The sequence below is a fragment of the Spea bombifrons genome, chromosome 2, assembly GCF_027358695.1.
Source record: "Spea bombifrons isolate aSpeBom1 chromosome 2, aSpeBom1.2.pri, whole genome shotgun sequence".
NCBI classification, from domain to species: domain Eukaryota; kingdom Metazoa; phylum Chordata; class Amphibia; order Anura; family Pelobatidae; genus Spea; species Spea bombifrons.
Window position 1 is genome coordinate 60,758,018 of NC_071088.1, and position 15,267 is coordinate 60,773,284.

Below are 15,267 nucleotides of genomic sequence, written 5' to 3' on the forward strand. Positions count from 1 at the left end.
TTAATTTGGGAATGAAAGCCTGAATATAAGACTACCCTATAGGAAAAAGGTTTTACTAGTAAATATGAATTCATGTAAACTATTTTTTCATATTTAATAAAAGCTATGATTGAGAAAAATATTTGTTTTGTTTTTATTTCCTTTTATTTGCCAACCTGCCCCCCAGTTATGCACTGAAATGCCAGAGTGGCATAAAGGGGGTTAAAGGCATATCATCGGACAGAGTGGCATATAGGGGGGTATAAGGCATTTCTTGAAGCAGAGTGGCATATAGGGGGTTAAAAGGCATTTCTGGAGGCAGAGTGGCATGACTGAGCACCGGAAGGTCATGTGATGCTGGTGCTCGATCATAGAAGCCCCGGCGGAAGTGCCAGCAGTAGCGGGGGTTGTCTGCATCCATTGAGCAGACATTCTCCGGCTGCTAGAGAAGAGAATTCCCTGCAGCGCTGCAGGGAATTCTCCTCTCTGGCAGCCGGGGAAGGTATGCCGGCACTGCCGGCAGCAACTGAGGTTACCAGACAAGAGGATCCAGGTCACCTGCAGCGCTGTGGGTGATCTGGATCTTAGTCTCATAGTCAGACCTCTATTTGAGGTCTAATTAGAAGATGACCTCAATTATAAGATGAGGGGTATTTTTCAGAGCATTTGCTCTGAAAAAAACCTCGTCTTATAATCAAGCAAATACTGTATGTTGTGTGCATAAGTATCTGTGCTTTTCCCAATAAAGTAATTTCCTGTTTTACCTCAATACGAGTTTTGTCTCGTTATTGTGGTGAGTCTCGGTACTCTCCTTGTCAGGACAGTAAAGCACTGTATTAATATGTTACAGTCCCACCGAGGCTCCTGCTGTCTTCCACGCTAGTTCCACCTGTTGATTGAAGTCTTGTATTCCTGGTGACTATGGGGAGAAGGAAGCAGCGTCTGGCGGGGGGTACCAAGTTGGGGTATGGGTCAGTCCCATCACACAGGGCGAGACTTCCATTCCTATATTGTGACTGCTGCTGATGAGACATAATATCCATTAAAAAACTATGTGTGTGGTATTTCTGTAATCTAAACATTCAGTTGAATACATTTGGTGTATTTCTCTGCAGTTGCATGTTATCTGTGCAAACAATCTTAAGAAACATAGAAAGGTTGATGGAAAAAAGCAACAGATGATAAGTGTCCAAATGGTCTTTGTAAAAAACCCTGGGTTGTCTTCTATCAAAAAATATATACCTTTGTCTTTAACCTAAAGTATAAGAAGGGGGTTGCATTTTGGAATCCATAGCAAGGTGGGAGCTGTTTTGTTTCAGCTTCAGAAAGCTTATGAAAATTTGAAAAAGTCAAGTTTGGAAAGTGGTATGAGGATCTTCCATTTTTTTATGCCCCGTAACTTCCAAAACCCATAAAAAAAAACATATGCATGTGGGTTATTTCTGTAATCGATAGATGCAGTTAAAGACATTTTGATGTGTTTTCTGCAGTTTCATGTAATCTGTGCAAACAATCCTACGAAACATGTAAAGTTTGTTAAAAATAAAATCAATGAAAATGTGTTTGTTTAGCGCCACCCAGAGGAAGTTTTGAATTGTTTTAAAACTCCATCAACACAAGATGCCCTTGGAGATTTCTTTTTGCTACAGACTAAAACTTGGCAGCTTACCCTTTCTTTAAGAGTCTCTTTTTAAAATCATACACAATGCAAAAAAAAGTGGCTAAAACATTATAATTAAATGTTAGCGTTTGTACAGTGTGGAACACTCAGATAACAAAATATCTGGCACTCTGCAACGTGCAGTAGTGGGAGGCAGCATATCACATCGATCTACGCTACAGCAGAACAGATCTGTAATCCCTTTTGTGCAGCAAAGTGCAGGGGCCGTTCCAATTCCTTGCCTAGCTGAGCTAATCCTAGGCATGTCTTCTAGTATTGGCAAATTGGGATCAGGTTGCTTGTTTTATTACTCACTCAGTACTATTATATCAACTCCAAATATAGCTCTTTTTGTTTTCTCAGTAGTCTTATTTACGTGATTCATCACAGCACTTTAATTCTGACTGATGCAGCTTATGTATACAGTATTATACGGTATAGTTAAGTCACACATATCATCTCTCCGTCTACTTTCTATGGTACACAAAACATAAATAGACAGGGTAAGCATTTACTCTATAAACATTTTAGGATAAACATTTAGATTTACAGAACACCAGCAGATTCTCTAGAGTTATGACAATAATCTCCTTATTGTAAAATAATTATTAATTAATAATTATGAATCAATTATTAATTAATAATTTTAAATGCAGCGAAAGCTAACAATAACATTACAACTGACAAGATACAATTTGATGATAATATTAACACAAGTTAAGTAAGACAGATACAGAAGAAGAACAAGGCTCTGCCACTTGATGCAGATGTCTCTCCAGACCCTCTTGAGAACTCTGAGCTCCCCTTGCAGGTTGACTACAGGTACTGCTGCCAAACATGCAGGTCAATGGAGCCCAGCTCACTAATCAATAAGTAATCAGTAAAATAAAATTAAAAAATTAAAAAGTAAATAAAAATGTAATAAAATTTTAAAATAAAAAAAAACCCAGTCACCATAACACCATAAGAGGAACCACTCAGTTTAAAACAAATATATCCAAAAAATGTATTGGTGCTGGAAATTCCCTAAACTCCTGGCATGGAAGGAGTTAAAATATTAGCATCTCAGATACCCAGGGGTATCTAGTTTTTTATATGGTTTCACTGGATAAATTGAATTGGCTGAATTCAAAGATGTCCCAAATAGAGTATGGACACACGATGACCAAATGTCAAAATTCACCATTAAAAAATGCACACCTTCTGAATGTGGTCTTTTAGCCCCAAACAACCAGGCAAAATACCAGGAGCTGTAAATTCATACCTGAAAAACACACAAAATACTACTGCAAACCTTGACAAAGACTAGTGGTAAAATTAGTGGGTAAATTGAAATGGTTCAAAGATTTCTCAAATAGGACATGGGGGCAGAATGTTTGAAATTGTTCACTATACTTAAGCGATGTTGCCGAACACATATTGGAGTGTTGTTTGGCAACACTCTATGAGCTGTAAATTTATACTTAAAGTAGAATATGTGTGAAAAAACACAAACACAAATATTACTGCAAAGGATGTGGTTGACAAAGGCTTGTGGTAAAATTGGTGCATGGAAAGAGTTAAAACACCAAAATTTGAAATACCCTGGGTACAATGTGTGTGGGAGAAAAAACACAAAAGAAACTGCTACCACAACGTTTGACAAAGACTAGTGGTAGAATGAATGCATTGAAAGCGTAAAGAAGTCAATGATACCATGTATCCTAGCATAATGTCCAGGTCCTCTGGCAGAAAAACAGCCCCAAAACATTAGAGAGCCACCATCATATTTAAATGTGTTTTTCCATATGGCTACCTCTCAAATATGTGTGCGCCAAATCTGGTGTTTATTGTCCAAAAAAATCCGATCACATATTTTTAAGTTCCAGTAGTGTCTGGCAAAACTAACTTCTGCAAGTCTCCAGCTGTGATCCTTGGAGATTTTTTGGCCACGTAAACCATCCTCTTCACAGTGTGTTTAGACAACATAGACATACGTCCTCCATCCTCTTCCAGTTGATTAGAACTTCTTAATTATTGTCCTGATGCTTTTGTTACTTTCTTATAACCTCTCAATAACCTTTTGCTGCACATCACAGCTACAGTATATTCATTGTTCTTACCCATTAAGACAGGGGTATCCATCCTGCGGCCCTCCAGCTGCTGCAGGACTACATCTCCCATCCTCCTCAGCCAGCCTCTTAGCTGAAAGAGCATTATGGGACATGTAGTCCTGTAGCAGCTGGTGGGCCGCAGGTTGGACGCCTCTGCTTTATGATGAATGACTAAAGGAATTTGGCCTATGTGTCTTTGCTTATATTTCCCAAGGTTGCCAATATTAGTGGAGGGCACTATACATATTTTCAGCCAAGCATAGTTAACTTATGTTACAGTCATTTACAGACACACTTTTTCTAAATTTGGAATTAATCAAGATCTTATTTAGATCATATGAGATCTTTTTGATATCTGTATAAGATCCAATCAACATTTGCATGTGAAAAAAAACATGTTTCAAAAGTTGTTGGCATCTAATTATTTTTAACCATGTTTAAATGGGCAATACCGGGTTAGTGGCACACTAACATTTACGTGTTTCATTATTTTGTGTGTAAGACTTGCCATAGCCCATTGAAATCAGCCTAGAATACAATCCTATATGAATGTTGATTCATCTTTTCTATTTCACTGTACACAATTTGGGGCACTGCAACACATTACTGTAATTAACCCATAATAAGAAATGAGAACTCCTTTAAAATATATTGTCAAGCCCATTTCTGTCCAACCATAACATTAAGATGTTCTAGTCTTACAGTAAATATAATAAATGCAGTCTTACCTACTTTATTATCAATGCTTCCATTTATCTTTAAACTAGCTCTGTGTATCAATATTTTGTACATTTTGTTACCCATTCTGATGTCTCACACTATAATAAACCCCCCTGTCACCAAAAAAGAGTAGTTCTAGATGGTTGGATTTGAGGTAACTATTCTTTGCTATAGTTTTGGGATTTTAATGTCAGAGTATTTACTATTTAGTTTAAAGTGCAATCTCAGCCGCATTCAGGGAAAGAAACAAGAGTATGCAGTATAATCAATAAATAATAATGTACTGCATGGCAGTATTGTATATTTGTTGATCTGCAGCACGTAGAAATTGTTCCTTGCGGGGGGGCATAAGTGGCTCTTAGCAATTACAATGCACCATTTTTGTTCACATAGCATCGCTATACAATGTGTCAGAGTACATATATTCAGCAATGCGTAAACTATGAGATCACCTGTTTACTTTCTCAAATTTCCATCATTTATATTCTCCTCTCTCAACCCTATGCCTGCCCCTCAGCAGAGCTAAGTCCTCTATTTTCTGTGTTTTAGATTTCTCCTTTAAGAAAAAAAAACACTCCCGATAAGGCCTTTTTTCTCAAGAAAGAGGCAGGCTGATCCTATCTATGGGAGTTACTAGGAGGAGTTCGTTCACCTGTACTACACAAAAAGGTGTGGAATGAAAGAAGGGTATAAAACACTGAGATGACAGCAGGTTTATAATACTCAGAACCTGTTAACACACAAGATGCAGGGATTACTCTTTATAGTCTGTATTGTCGTGGCAGGTGAGTCTTGTACTTTTCATGCTTGTGTATAAAACCTTACAACTCATATTACAAAATGTTTTGAGAAATAAAAGGAAGAATAAGGGAATGAACAGATTATTCAGTGGACATTGTGAGAGGGTGTATGTACAGATTATCTGAGAGCTAGTTTAGGTCTCCATCTCAATGAATGTGAAGAAGGTGTTTTTGTTAATTTGTACACAGACATAAAAAAAGTAGAATAGGATTTCTGAGGTGGCAGTGATTATAATTCTAATTTGGAATACAAAGCTAGTGCACAGGCCACTACCATTCTCTGTAGCTCTGTCATCCTGACCGAGAGGGAAGGCATGAAGAAGGAATGGTATATGTATTATACATCTAAAACACAGGTAGCTGACAGTCAACCCTGAAGCCTACCTGAAGTACAGCTTCAACCGACGCTGTGGTTGAGCAAGAGTGCTAACTGTTATTTGACTCGCTGTTAAATGACTGCTCGTTCTCTAGGTTAGAGGACTAGTGAAGATGAGAACATAAGTTTACATATTCATCAGCATTGAGTTGATAAATGCAGGCTGTACAGTGAACTGTGACATGTGTCCCTGCTGCATGTTTCAAATATTTAAATTAGATATAAAGTTGTGTGCACTGCTAGAGCACAGGAAGGATGCTACCAGCTAACACTCTTTTCTCCAACTCAGTTCACAATGTTACAAATGCTTGTGGGGATACTGTTGGAGAGATGTAGAGGATGGTGTGAAGTGTTAAAGTTAAATAGTAACCATCCTTTGCAAGTGTAGTGAAGGTCAGTGGCTTCCACCCCAGTCCTTAGGGGCATTATATAGTAAGCATTATATAGGAGCAATATTTACTAATTGCCATTTTAATCCAATAGGTAGAGTCATAAAAACTGGACCATTTATGTTCCTCTAGGAACAAGTTTGGAAACCATGTTAACGGTCATGTACAGTAACCCAAATTTTTGACTAATAGAACTACAGGTCCCAATTGAAAGAAGTCCACAGGTAATAGTACCCAAATGAGATTAATACAAATGCTTGTTAGCTGAACTTCATATTCAGCTAACTATACCCAAGATTACTCAGAGTGGACTCTTTCCCAATTATTTCAATAGTGCATATGCAGGTGGTCAGTGCACTGTTCAAGTTATCATTACTACCGGAAAATATGTTTAGTCTCTATGTATGAAAATATCATCAGTAGGTGTTTTCCAATGTCTTGCATTTTGGGACCACTTTTAAATGGCTTTGGACACCAAGGACCATCTCCCCATACTGTGCCACTTAAAAGCAACAAAAATAAAATACAATGATGTATCAATAGTTGAATTCAAAACTTAAATGTCTACTTAATAAATTGTTTCCTCCTGCTTGCCGTTTTTCCTTACTTCTGGACAAGTATCGAAAGAGTATATTCTTTTTTTTTCACACACTTTTCACCATACTGAGGAGCATCATGAAGTATTCTGGGGACCAATGGTGGTTCATGCTCCACAGTTTAGTTACCAGTACATTAGAAACTTAATCCAGATGGAGAAGGGCCTTTGTACGCCTATGAAGATATTCCATTAAAAATAATCTTTTTCAAGTTACAGTAGTCATTTGCAAGGACATTTCAAAGATTTGAAGGTAGCATATATATATATATATATATATATATATATATATATATATATATATATATATGTATATATATATATAATTTATAAAGTATTTGGCTATAGATAAATTGATAAAAACAGGTAAGGAGAATGGAATAAAACAGGAGGGATTGGCACATTTTATATTGCATCACAACTAATTCTGTTACAGTAATTTAATGGTTTGTTGTGTATACTAAAAAGACAGACGTCTCCAGAGGTATTCTGCATAATTCAGATATTTGTGGCAGGCTTGTCATACAGAGGCTGACTTGAAAGCGGATGTGTCCGTGCTTAAAACCAGTAACTGTCAGGAAGTAATTTCCCTGTTATTTAGTTGCAAATAGAAGATTATCATCATGTGTTTGTACAGAAGATCTCACTGTTGATTGTGGGGATAGTAAAGCGCATGTCTGTAATTCCATAGTATGATCGTATGATAGATACCGCTAATGTGGGGGGTCTTATTCACATTACACTTGATTTAACACTCCATCTTTTGATGTCATATGGAAGGGGCGGGTTGGAAAGGACAGTAAAGGACAGTACATTTTATTTATGCCCCAAATCTCCCCTACAATATTTTCCCAACCAAAAATACTCTTCAATAGCTTGTAGAACAGCATTTAGCAGCAATAACTTAGTTACTGTTTTCTGTGTGACTTTTTTCTCTCACATTGTTGTGGAGAAATGTTTGCCCATTCTTCTTTACAATGTTGAATCAGTTCATTGAGGTTTGTGGGCATTTGTTTATGCACAGCTCTCTTAAGGTCCCGCCACAACATTTCAATTGGGTTGTGATCTGGACTTTGACTGGGCAAGTTCAACACCTTGATTATCAGCCATTCTGTTGCAGACTTGCTGGTGTGCTTGGGATCACTGTAATGTTGCATGACCCAATTTTGCTTTAGTAAACTTTAGCTGTTGGACAGATGGCCTCACACTTGACTTTCAAATACTTTGGCATACAGAGGAATTCATAGTCGACTTAATAATTGCAAGGTTCACAGCTCCTGTGGCTGCAAAACAAGCTCAAATTATCACCTTCCCACCACCGTGCTTGACAGTTGGTATGAGGTGTTTGCACTTATTTTCTGTTTTCACCAAACGTGGTGCTGTTCATAATGGCCAAACATCTTGCATGTCCAAGGGACATTGTTCCAGAAGACTTGTGGTTTGTTCAGATGCAACTTTGCAAACCTAAGCCATGCTGCCATGTCCTTTTTAGGGAGAACATGTTTTCTCCTGGCAACCCTCCAAACAAACCATACTTGTTCACTCTTTTTCCAATTGTGCTGTCATGAACATGCTGAGGCCTGTAGCGTCTGAGATGTAACTTTGTTTTTTTTTGCAATTTCTCTGACCATTGCATGGTCTGACCTTGGGTGAATTTGCTGGGTCCCCTTTGAATAATCTCTCTTACTGTAGAATGATGGACTTTAAATTGCTTGAAAATGGCCTTCCCAGATTGATGGGCAGAAACAATTGCTTCTCTAAGATCATTGCTGATGTCTTTCCATCTTGACATTGTATTAACACACACCTGAATGCTTAATCCTCTTGCTGATGATGAATTAATCAAGGGCGTTTGAATAGCAGCACCTGTCTGCTACTTAGCCTCTTTATTCCTATGGAAGCAGTAAGTGTGTACTTAGGTCTTCACACATGGCTTCTCCATTTTGGCTTTAGTTTTGTTGATTAAATCATGGCACATATATGTCATGTGTTGTTGTTCATCTGAGGTTGTATTTACCTAATGTCCTGATATATAAAACCATAGAATACAAAGAGGGTATACTTTCTTTTTCACACAATTTTTATATGTATGTTTATTTTAATTTATTGAGAATTAACATATTTAATTAGCACTTTAAGTACAGTAGTCTACAGACCTTTTGATTGTGGTTTAATCAGTATGAATACTTTAGGAAATAGGTTTTCTGCCCTGTATAGATTAAAAGATACTAAGTACATTAACTCTGCAGTTACACAGGTCTCCTCCTTCCCAGGGGTATCTTCTCTTCCATCAAAATACCAGCACACACGCAGTAAGAGATGTTCCTGTAATAGCTGGAAGGACAAAGAGTGTGTATACTTCTGTCACCTGGATATTATTTGGGTGAACACTGGAGGGTGAGTACAGTCGATAAAAAAAAGGAAAACAAAATAAAAATCAAGCACACTCTATAGGCTTAAACCAATCAACCCATAGGAAAAAAAAATTATGCCCACCAAAATTGTTTGCAAGTGAAAACCACAAGCTGAATATTGCATGCAAGCGGGGAAAAAATAGTGAGTATACACTTAGGAGATCAGTGATAACCAGCTTGATGATGGCTATGGAAGCTCAGGTCTATCATATTTGTTCATAAAAAAATAACAATTTGGCCCCAGGGCCAATTTTTTTAATTGTAAGCAGGAAGCAGTGTGTGAGCAGCTAGAAAAGATGCTGCAGGCAAGGTAAAAGGGTAAGGGGATACGAGAGTGAAGGAGTAAGAAAGTGATAAGGTTACGGAGTTAGAGAGGCAGTTAATGTATGTCTAAAAGTGTGTTTAAATATGTGTGCATATGTGAGTTATGGGGGGCACTGAAGGGGCAAATTGGCTTTACCTGTCGCTTGAGCCAGAAGGTACCAGTCCTCAACACAAGTGCCCCCACCATAAGTCTCACAGAAAGCCCTGGCATTTGTTATGCCACTGTACTGTAAAATAGGTAACATTTCCCAAAAAGACTCCATACTCTTATGGCTTTAAATCTTTAAATCTGGTAAACAGACTGTAGAATGGCCACTGCCAATTGTTGTGTTACCAATATGTTGCTCTACAGTTATTGTACATAAATGTATGCCACATCATTAAAAATACCCTATGGAGTACATTGTAAACCATGTTATTTTTTTTGTGTAGACAAACTGTACCATATGGATTAGGGAGACCACCAATACGCAGAAAAAGGGGGACACCACCACGTTGTCAGTGTGAGGACGTAAAAGATAAGAGATGTGCCATCTTCTGTCAACCTGAATCAAGGTAAGACCGAATAGATGTTAGAAAACTGTGCTGATAAAGAATACTGTATTTAGAGTGTTTTTAATACCTTATTATGCGGATTCTGTATAAAACAGCACGCAGAGATGGGTAGGTGGTCAACTGCATACGTATATATATATAATGCTGTTAAATAAGAATTAAATAAGTGAACAGAAGAAAAATCTACATCAAATCAATATGTGATGCCTTTGCCTTCAAAGCAGTATCAATTCTTCTAGGTACACTTCCACACAGTTTTTAAGGAACATCTTGGAGCATTAACCACATTTCTTCTGTGGATTTAAGCAGCCTCAGTTGCTTCTCTCTCTTCATGTAATTCCAGACAGACTTGATGATGTTGGGATCAGTGCTCTGTGGGGACCACACCATCACTTCCAGGACTCCTTGTTCTTCTTTACACTGAAGATAGTTCTTAACAATTTTGTCTGTGTGTTTGGGGTCGTTGACTTGCTGCAGAATAGATTTGGGCACAAGCAGTTTCTCCTCTCTGATTTTTCATTTTGGATAAGTATCTGCCTGTACTTCTCAGCATTGAGGAGACCATTAATTCTGAGTAAATCCCCAACTCCATTTGCAGAAACACAGCCCCAAACTTGCAAGGAAACTCCACCATGCTTCACGGTTGTCTGCAAACACTCATTCTTGTACCGCTTTCCAGCCCTTCGCTGAACAAACTGCCTTCTGCTACAGCCAAATACTTCAAATTTTCACTCATCAGTCCAGAGCAACGTTTATCTACGGTCCTCAACATTGCTCATTCCTTTGTGCTTTTTCAAAAGACCTTTGACAGAACGTCTAGTTTTGGTTACGTTTCAACCTATTGTGTTGATTATGTTTCAACCTACATATTACATTAGCATCTGTCTGGTACAATTGTTCAATCATACACAAAATCCTTGACTTTGCACAAGCGTACGTAGAAGACTTTATGCTGTTTTAAAGGCAAAGGGTGGTCACACCAAATATTGATTTTATCCAGATTTTTGTAGATTCAGTCACTTTGAACTTTGTTCATGATAAAAATAAACTATTAACATAAAATCATTCTTATTTTACACTACTTTTTCCACATCTGCCTAAAACGTTTGCACAGTACTATGGTCTTTTATGCTGAACCTAGGCATCACTGTCTCTTTAAAAAGGAAAATACTATTTGTGTAGGGTGCATATGAAGGTTTTAACTAATTCCTAGAGACAAATGCTTAGAGTTGTTCCATGGAGTTGTCAGTCTGTCACTATGGTAACAACTTGATTACTCCATAATTACTTTGATATGATTTCTGTGCATTATGTGCCATGTGTTCTTCTTATGTGATCTTCCCAAAATAAAATAAAATAAAAAACGCCATATCATTGGTGATTATGGGTAATTATGTGTCCTTGTAGCATGATTTAGGATTAACCCAACAACATGATTATTTTAGTTAATATATAGAGTTAACTTAAGAAAACAGGGTAGATGTGTTCATAAACATAATAGACAAATTACTGTATTGTACCGTGGAAAGAAATCCTTGCCCATGTTTTAGAATGTCTTTCTGTGCGAAACATTGTACAGCCAACGGGCTTTGCATAGAAACATAGCAAATAAGAACCATTCGGCCCATCTAGTCTAATCCCGTTTCCTGACGTAAAGACTGAAACTTTAATAAATCTGTGGTCTTAGATTCAGGATAGCAATATGCCTATCCCATGCATTTTTAAATTGCTGCAATATATAAGCCTCTACAACTTCTGCTGAAAGGCTGGTCCACTTATCTACTCTCTCAGTAGTATTCTTTCCTATTTTGATCCTGCATAGCATTCACCATTGTGGTAGCCCTTGTCTGAACTTTCTCCAGAACTGTACACAATACCCTATTTAAGGTCTATCCATAGATCTGTAAGATAGTATAACCACCTACATCATTAGTCATAGTCGACCTGGAATATCTACTCCGTTGCACAATTTGAGGCTGAGTGGTGTAAATTTGTGTAAAACATTGTTATACTAGAGAAAATTGGAGAGTTTGTTTTTATGACCTAGTAGATCTCTCTCATCTGTGTCAGTCAGTGAGTTGGAATGTCTAGGATGCTTTCCTTTGTCAAATAAATTTGCTGTGCACATGAGGAGAGACAAGCCTGCCAAATACTTTATTTATACAAGTCGTTTTACCAACACTCCCAGATTGTCCTATTTTCCCCCTGGATATTTGTGCAAGTATTTATTAATTTTTTACATTTTTGTAAAACAATATAAAGCCATTGAACATAGTCCTCAGTCTTCACCAAAAGGATTGTGATAATTTTGTTTGACACAGCTAAAAGGAGGAGTCAGAAAAGGAAGGCCCAAAATGCCAATGTATTATTGCCCCAATAAAGCATAATAAAGCAATTAAAATGGAAAAAACAACACCACATTCCACAGATTTAACCACTTAACCACAACAAGACACAACATGGAACATGCTCCACTTGGCAAACTGACATAGACAAATGAATATATGACCTCTATATCTATGAAAGACTAACTGAAGGAGGGATCTATCTATGAACGTCACAGCTTGAACCTTTGCTTTTTCCTTCCCTCTGCTCTTCCGATAATCTGCAGAAACAGCAAATGTTATTTAACTGGTATCTTCATTAGGGACACCGCTGACGATAAATCAGGAGAGCAGACTTGGCTGCAAAGAAAAAACTTCCTAAAAGTAAAGAAATCTCAAGTTCAACTCTTGTATATTCTTCGGTAAGAGAAGTGACTATTACAATGTACATTAAACATCAATAGGTCAAAAGGTCAAGACATTAAAAGGATTGGCGATAGCAAAGTACATCTAGGTATCTCTCAGTTCATTTGCACAATGGTTCCATAAAACTTTTCTTCAATATATGTGTCTATACATTCATGTAGGTGACAGTACATATCATTCACAGTACCTTATGTATTCCTAACTTGTGACAAACATATCCCAAAGTAGGCATACATAATGTTCACCATAGATATAGTAAAGAAACAAAATATAGGTAGAAATTACAGATTTCCACAACTAAGACATTGTTTTTATGTCCCTGCTCCACGCAGGCAGATATTTTTCATTCTGAATTTTTTTACACATAGAAAAGCTGATAATTGGACGCTGACTGCTCAGCAGCATTCTTTCTCCCTACAACACCTATATGGGAAGTCTCACTTGTATATTACATCATGAGAGACTTTCACCAGAGCTGGATTTGCAGTTAATGGGCAGCCCAACCACATTAAATGTAAGTGATTGGCTCCTGGTGTCTACTTTGCCAAGAAAGTATCACTTATGCCGTTGGTACTCTTTGGGTTAAAATGTCACTTTCACCACACTGCGATGATAAAAAAAACTTCACAAGATCAACAACAAATTAAGTCACCAAGTGGCCGGTAAAAAGTTACATAAGCCATTAAATGGCTTAGTGCTGCTGTTTGCGTTAGTGGCCTCACCTTAGATTTAACTTTTACCTTCCGATCCTCCCTGGTTTACAGACACTGGATTGGCTGAAATCCACATATTGCTCTATAAAAAATGCAGAGATAAGAGATGTAAACAAATAAGAGATTTAATTCCTTTGGTGTATATCTCAAGGACTAAGTATTGCAGAAAGAGATGAGCAAGTTCTTTTTTGATTCTAAAGGACTAGATATAGGATAAGAGATTTTCCACCCAGAGGCTTTTGCTGTTGGAAAGACTGTGAACAACTGAGCCTTTCAAACTTTAAAGCAGACCTGTAACTTTTCTCAAATCCTACAGTTTCGTTTTATACACTACATGAAAAGGTGTTTACAGGTTAAAATAAGCAGTATATCTTATACATATGTATAACATCTGAAATAATTTACTAGCATTCTTTTCTCATACTCTGTATAATTATCTAATTATCTTATCTCTACCCTGTTAAGTTGCTGATTTTTGTCAGCTGGTTCAGGTAGCTATTGTAAGGGTATGTGACGAGGACTGATGAGACGAAATTGATTAAATAGTGCTTGATTGTGCCTATCTAAGAGACAGAGTGCAGCTTCTATAAGGTGAACTTTTAACTACATCTTTCAAAAACTAATTGAGAAAATAGAAGGCACAAAGTAGGTACTTTAAATTACTGAATTTGTTTCCTCTTTAATAGCTATATTTGTCCTTCCACAGTGATGCTATAGCACATAATATAGGCGTTGCTCACTCTCGTCAAAGTTCTTCAAGTACCTTCCCTTCTGTGTCTTTGGACTTTGTGACCTGGAAGAAGAAGAGATAAAAAGTGATGATCATACTAGTGTTGATGAGAGATCAGTCACCCTACGACTTCAACTCCTGCAGTGCGAAGGAAGCATTCTTTCATGGAAGACCATCTCAGGCTGTTCAGCCATTTTGAGAAGAGTAATGGTTTCCTTGACCTTACAAAGGCAGGGTAGCTATACAATGGTGGACACAACCATGACTACATATCCGTTCCCTTAGAGTTCTCTTACAGGTAGCTTTAATAATAAGACATGTGGAGTTAGGCTTCAGTTTGCGATTTCTTCTTTATAGTCAACATGTTCCAAGGTCAAATGAGTAGAAGCACTGACCACATTAAGCAGCAGAAGTGCTTCAGCAGAAGTATAGAAAACTATTATTTTCATGCTTTCAAAACAAAACAAATTGCAGAGCTTTGCAAGGACAGAACTTTAGAAATCAGAGCATGGCCTAGCACATCTGAATCCCATTTAGTCCCCCAGTTTTTATTCAGGGGATAGGTAACTTGCTAAGGAGTGTGTCAACCTAAATAGCAGCTTTATTCAACAAATGCTTGTTCCTTTCTACCCATAAGATAAGGCAAGTCAAAATTGCTGCCTTATTAAATTTTAATTTCAGAAAAGAGAAAGTGAGAAACGTATGGACTGGGCCTAAATCTCTATAGCTAAGGGAAGATACAGAAATGAGTGGTGAGCAACTGCTTCCTAGGATGCCGTAGTGAATATTTCTCACCTGTTCAACTACCAACAGGTGGCTAAGGTGTGTAGGGTTCTATTCACCTTATATGGCATGAATTGGGCCATTGGTTTGGCTATTACTCTTTAATGAGGCAGACGAATGCCCCCTCTTACAGAGACAAGTCTCTACTTCCTTTTGTGACTAACAAAAGGGTATGTAAAAATAATCCATCTGGCACCCAAGGTTGCTATAAATACCAGAATATATGACATTGCAATTTTTTAAGAGAACACGATATTACAGCTATTTCTAATTCCAGTCAAAATTCTGATAAAATAGTTGTCATGCATCTTGCAGGCTTTCTGAGTTGGAGGAAAAGTAAAAAAGGTCAGAGGTCACTTTTTTGCATCAGCTACAGCAGGCCACAC

General features: G+C 37.5%; 1 protein-coding gene and 1 long non-coding RNA gene across 4 annotated transcripts; one reads left to right on the top strand and one right to left on the bottom strand.

Moving 5' to 3' along the window:
• The first annotated feature begins 5,160 nt into the window (after window positions 1-5,160).
• Window positions 5,161-14,405, top strand: LOC128474726 (endothelin-2-like). Of its 3 annotated transcripts, XM_053457114.1 has the most exons (5): window positions 5,161-5,237; window positions 8,862-9,009; window positions 9,783-9,905; window positions 12,553-12,651; window positions 14,075-14,405. In XM_053457114.1, the coding sequence occupies exons 1-5, from the start codon at window positions 5,198-5,200 to the stop codon at window positions 14,178-14,180; spliced, it is 516 nt and encodes a 171-aa protein (XP_053313089.1). In that variant the 5' UTR covers window positions 5,161-5,197; the 3' UTR covers window positions 14,181-14,405. The 3 variants fall into 3 exon arrangements, with proteins under 3 accessions (XP_053313089.1, XP_053313088.1, XP_053313090.1); XM_053457113.1 differs by lacking the exon at window positions 5,161-5,237 and having other exon boundaries at window positions 8,760-9,009; XM_053457115.1 differs by lacking the exons at window positions 5,161-5,237; window positions 12,553-12,651 and having other exon boundaries at window positions 8,760-9,009.
• Window positions 12,249-14,002, bottom strand: LOC128474728 (uncharacterized). The gene is made up of 2 exons (XR_008346396.1): window positions 13,378-14,002; window positions 12,249-12,510 (listed from the first exon to the last, which is right to left on the bottom strand). It is a non-coding gene; the product is annotated as an uncharacterized LOC128474728 (long non-coding RNA).
• Window positions 14,406-15,267: the final 862 nt, after the last annotated feature.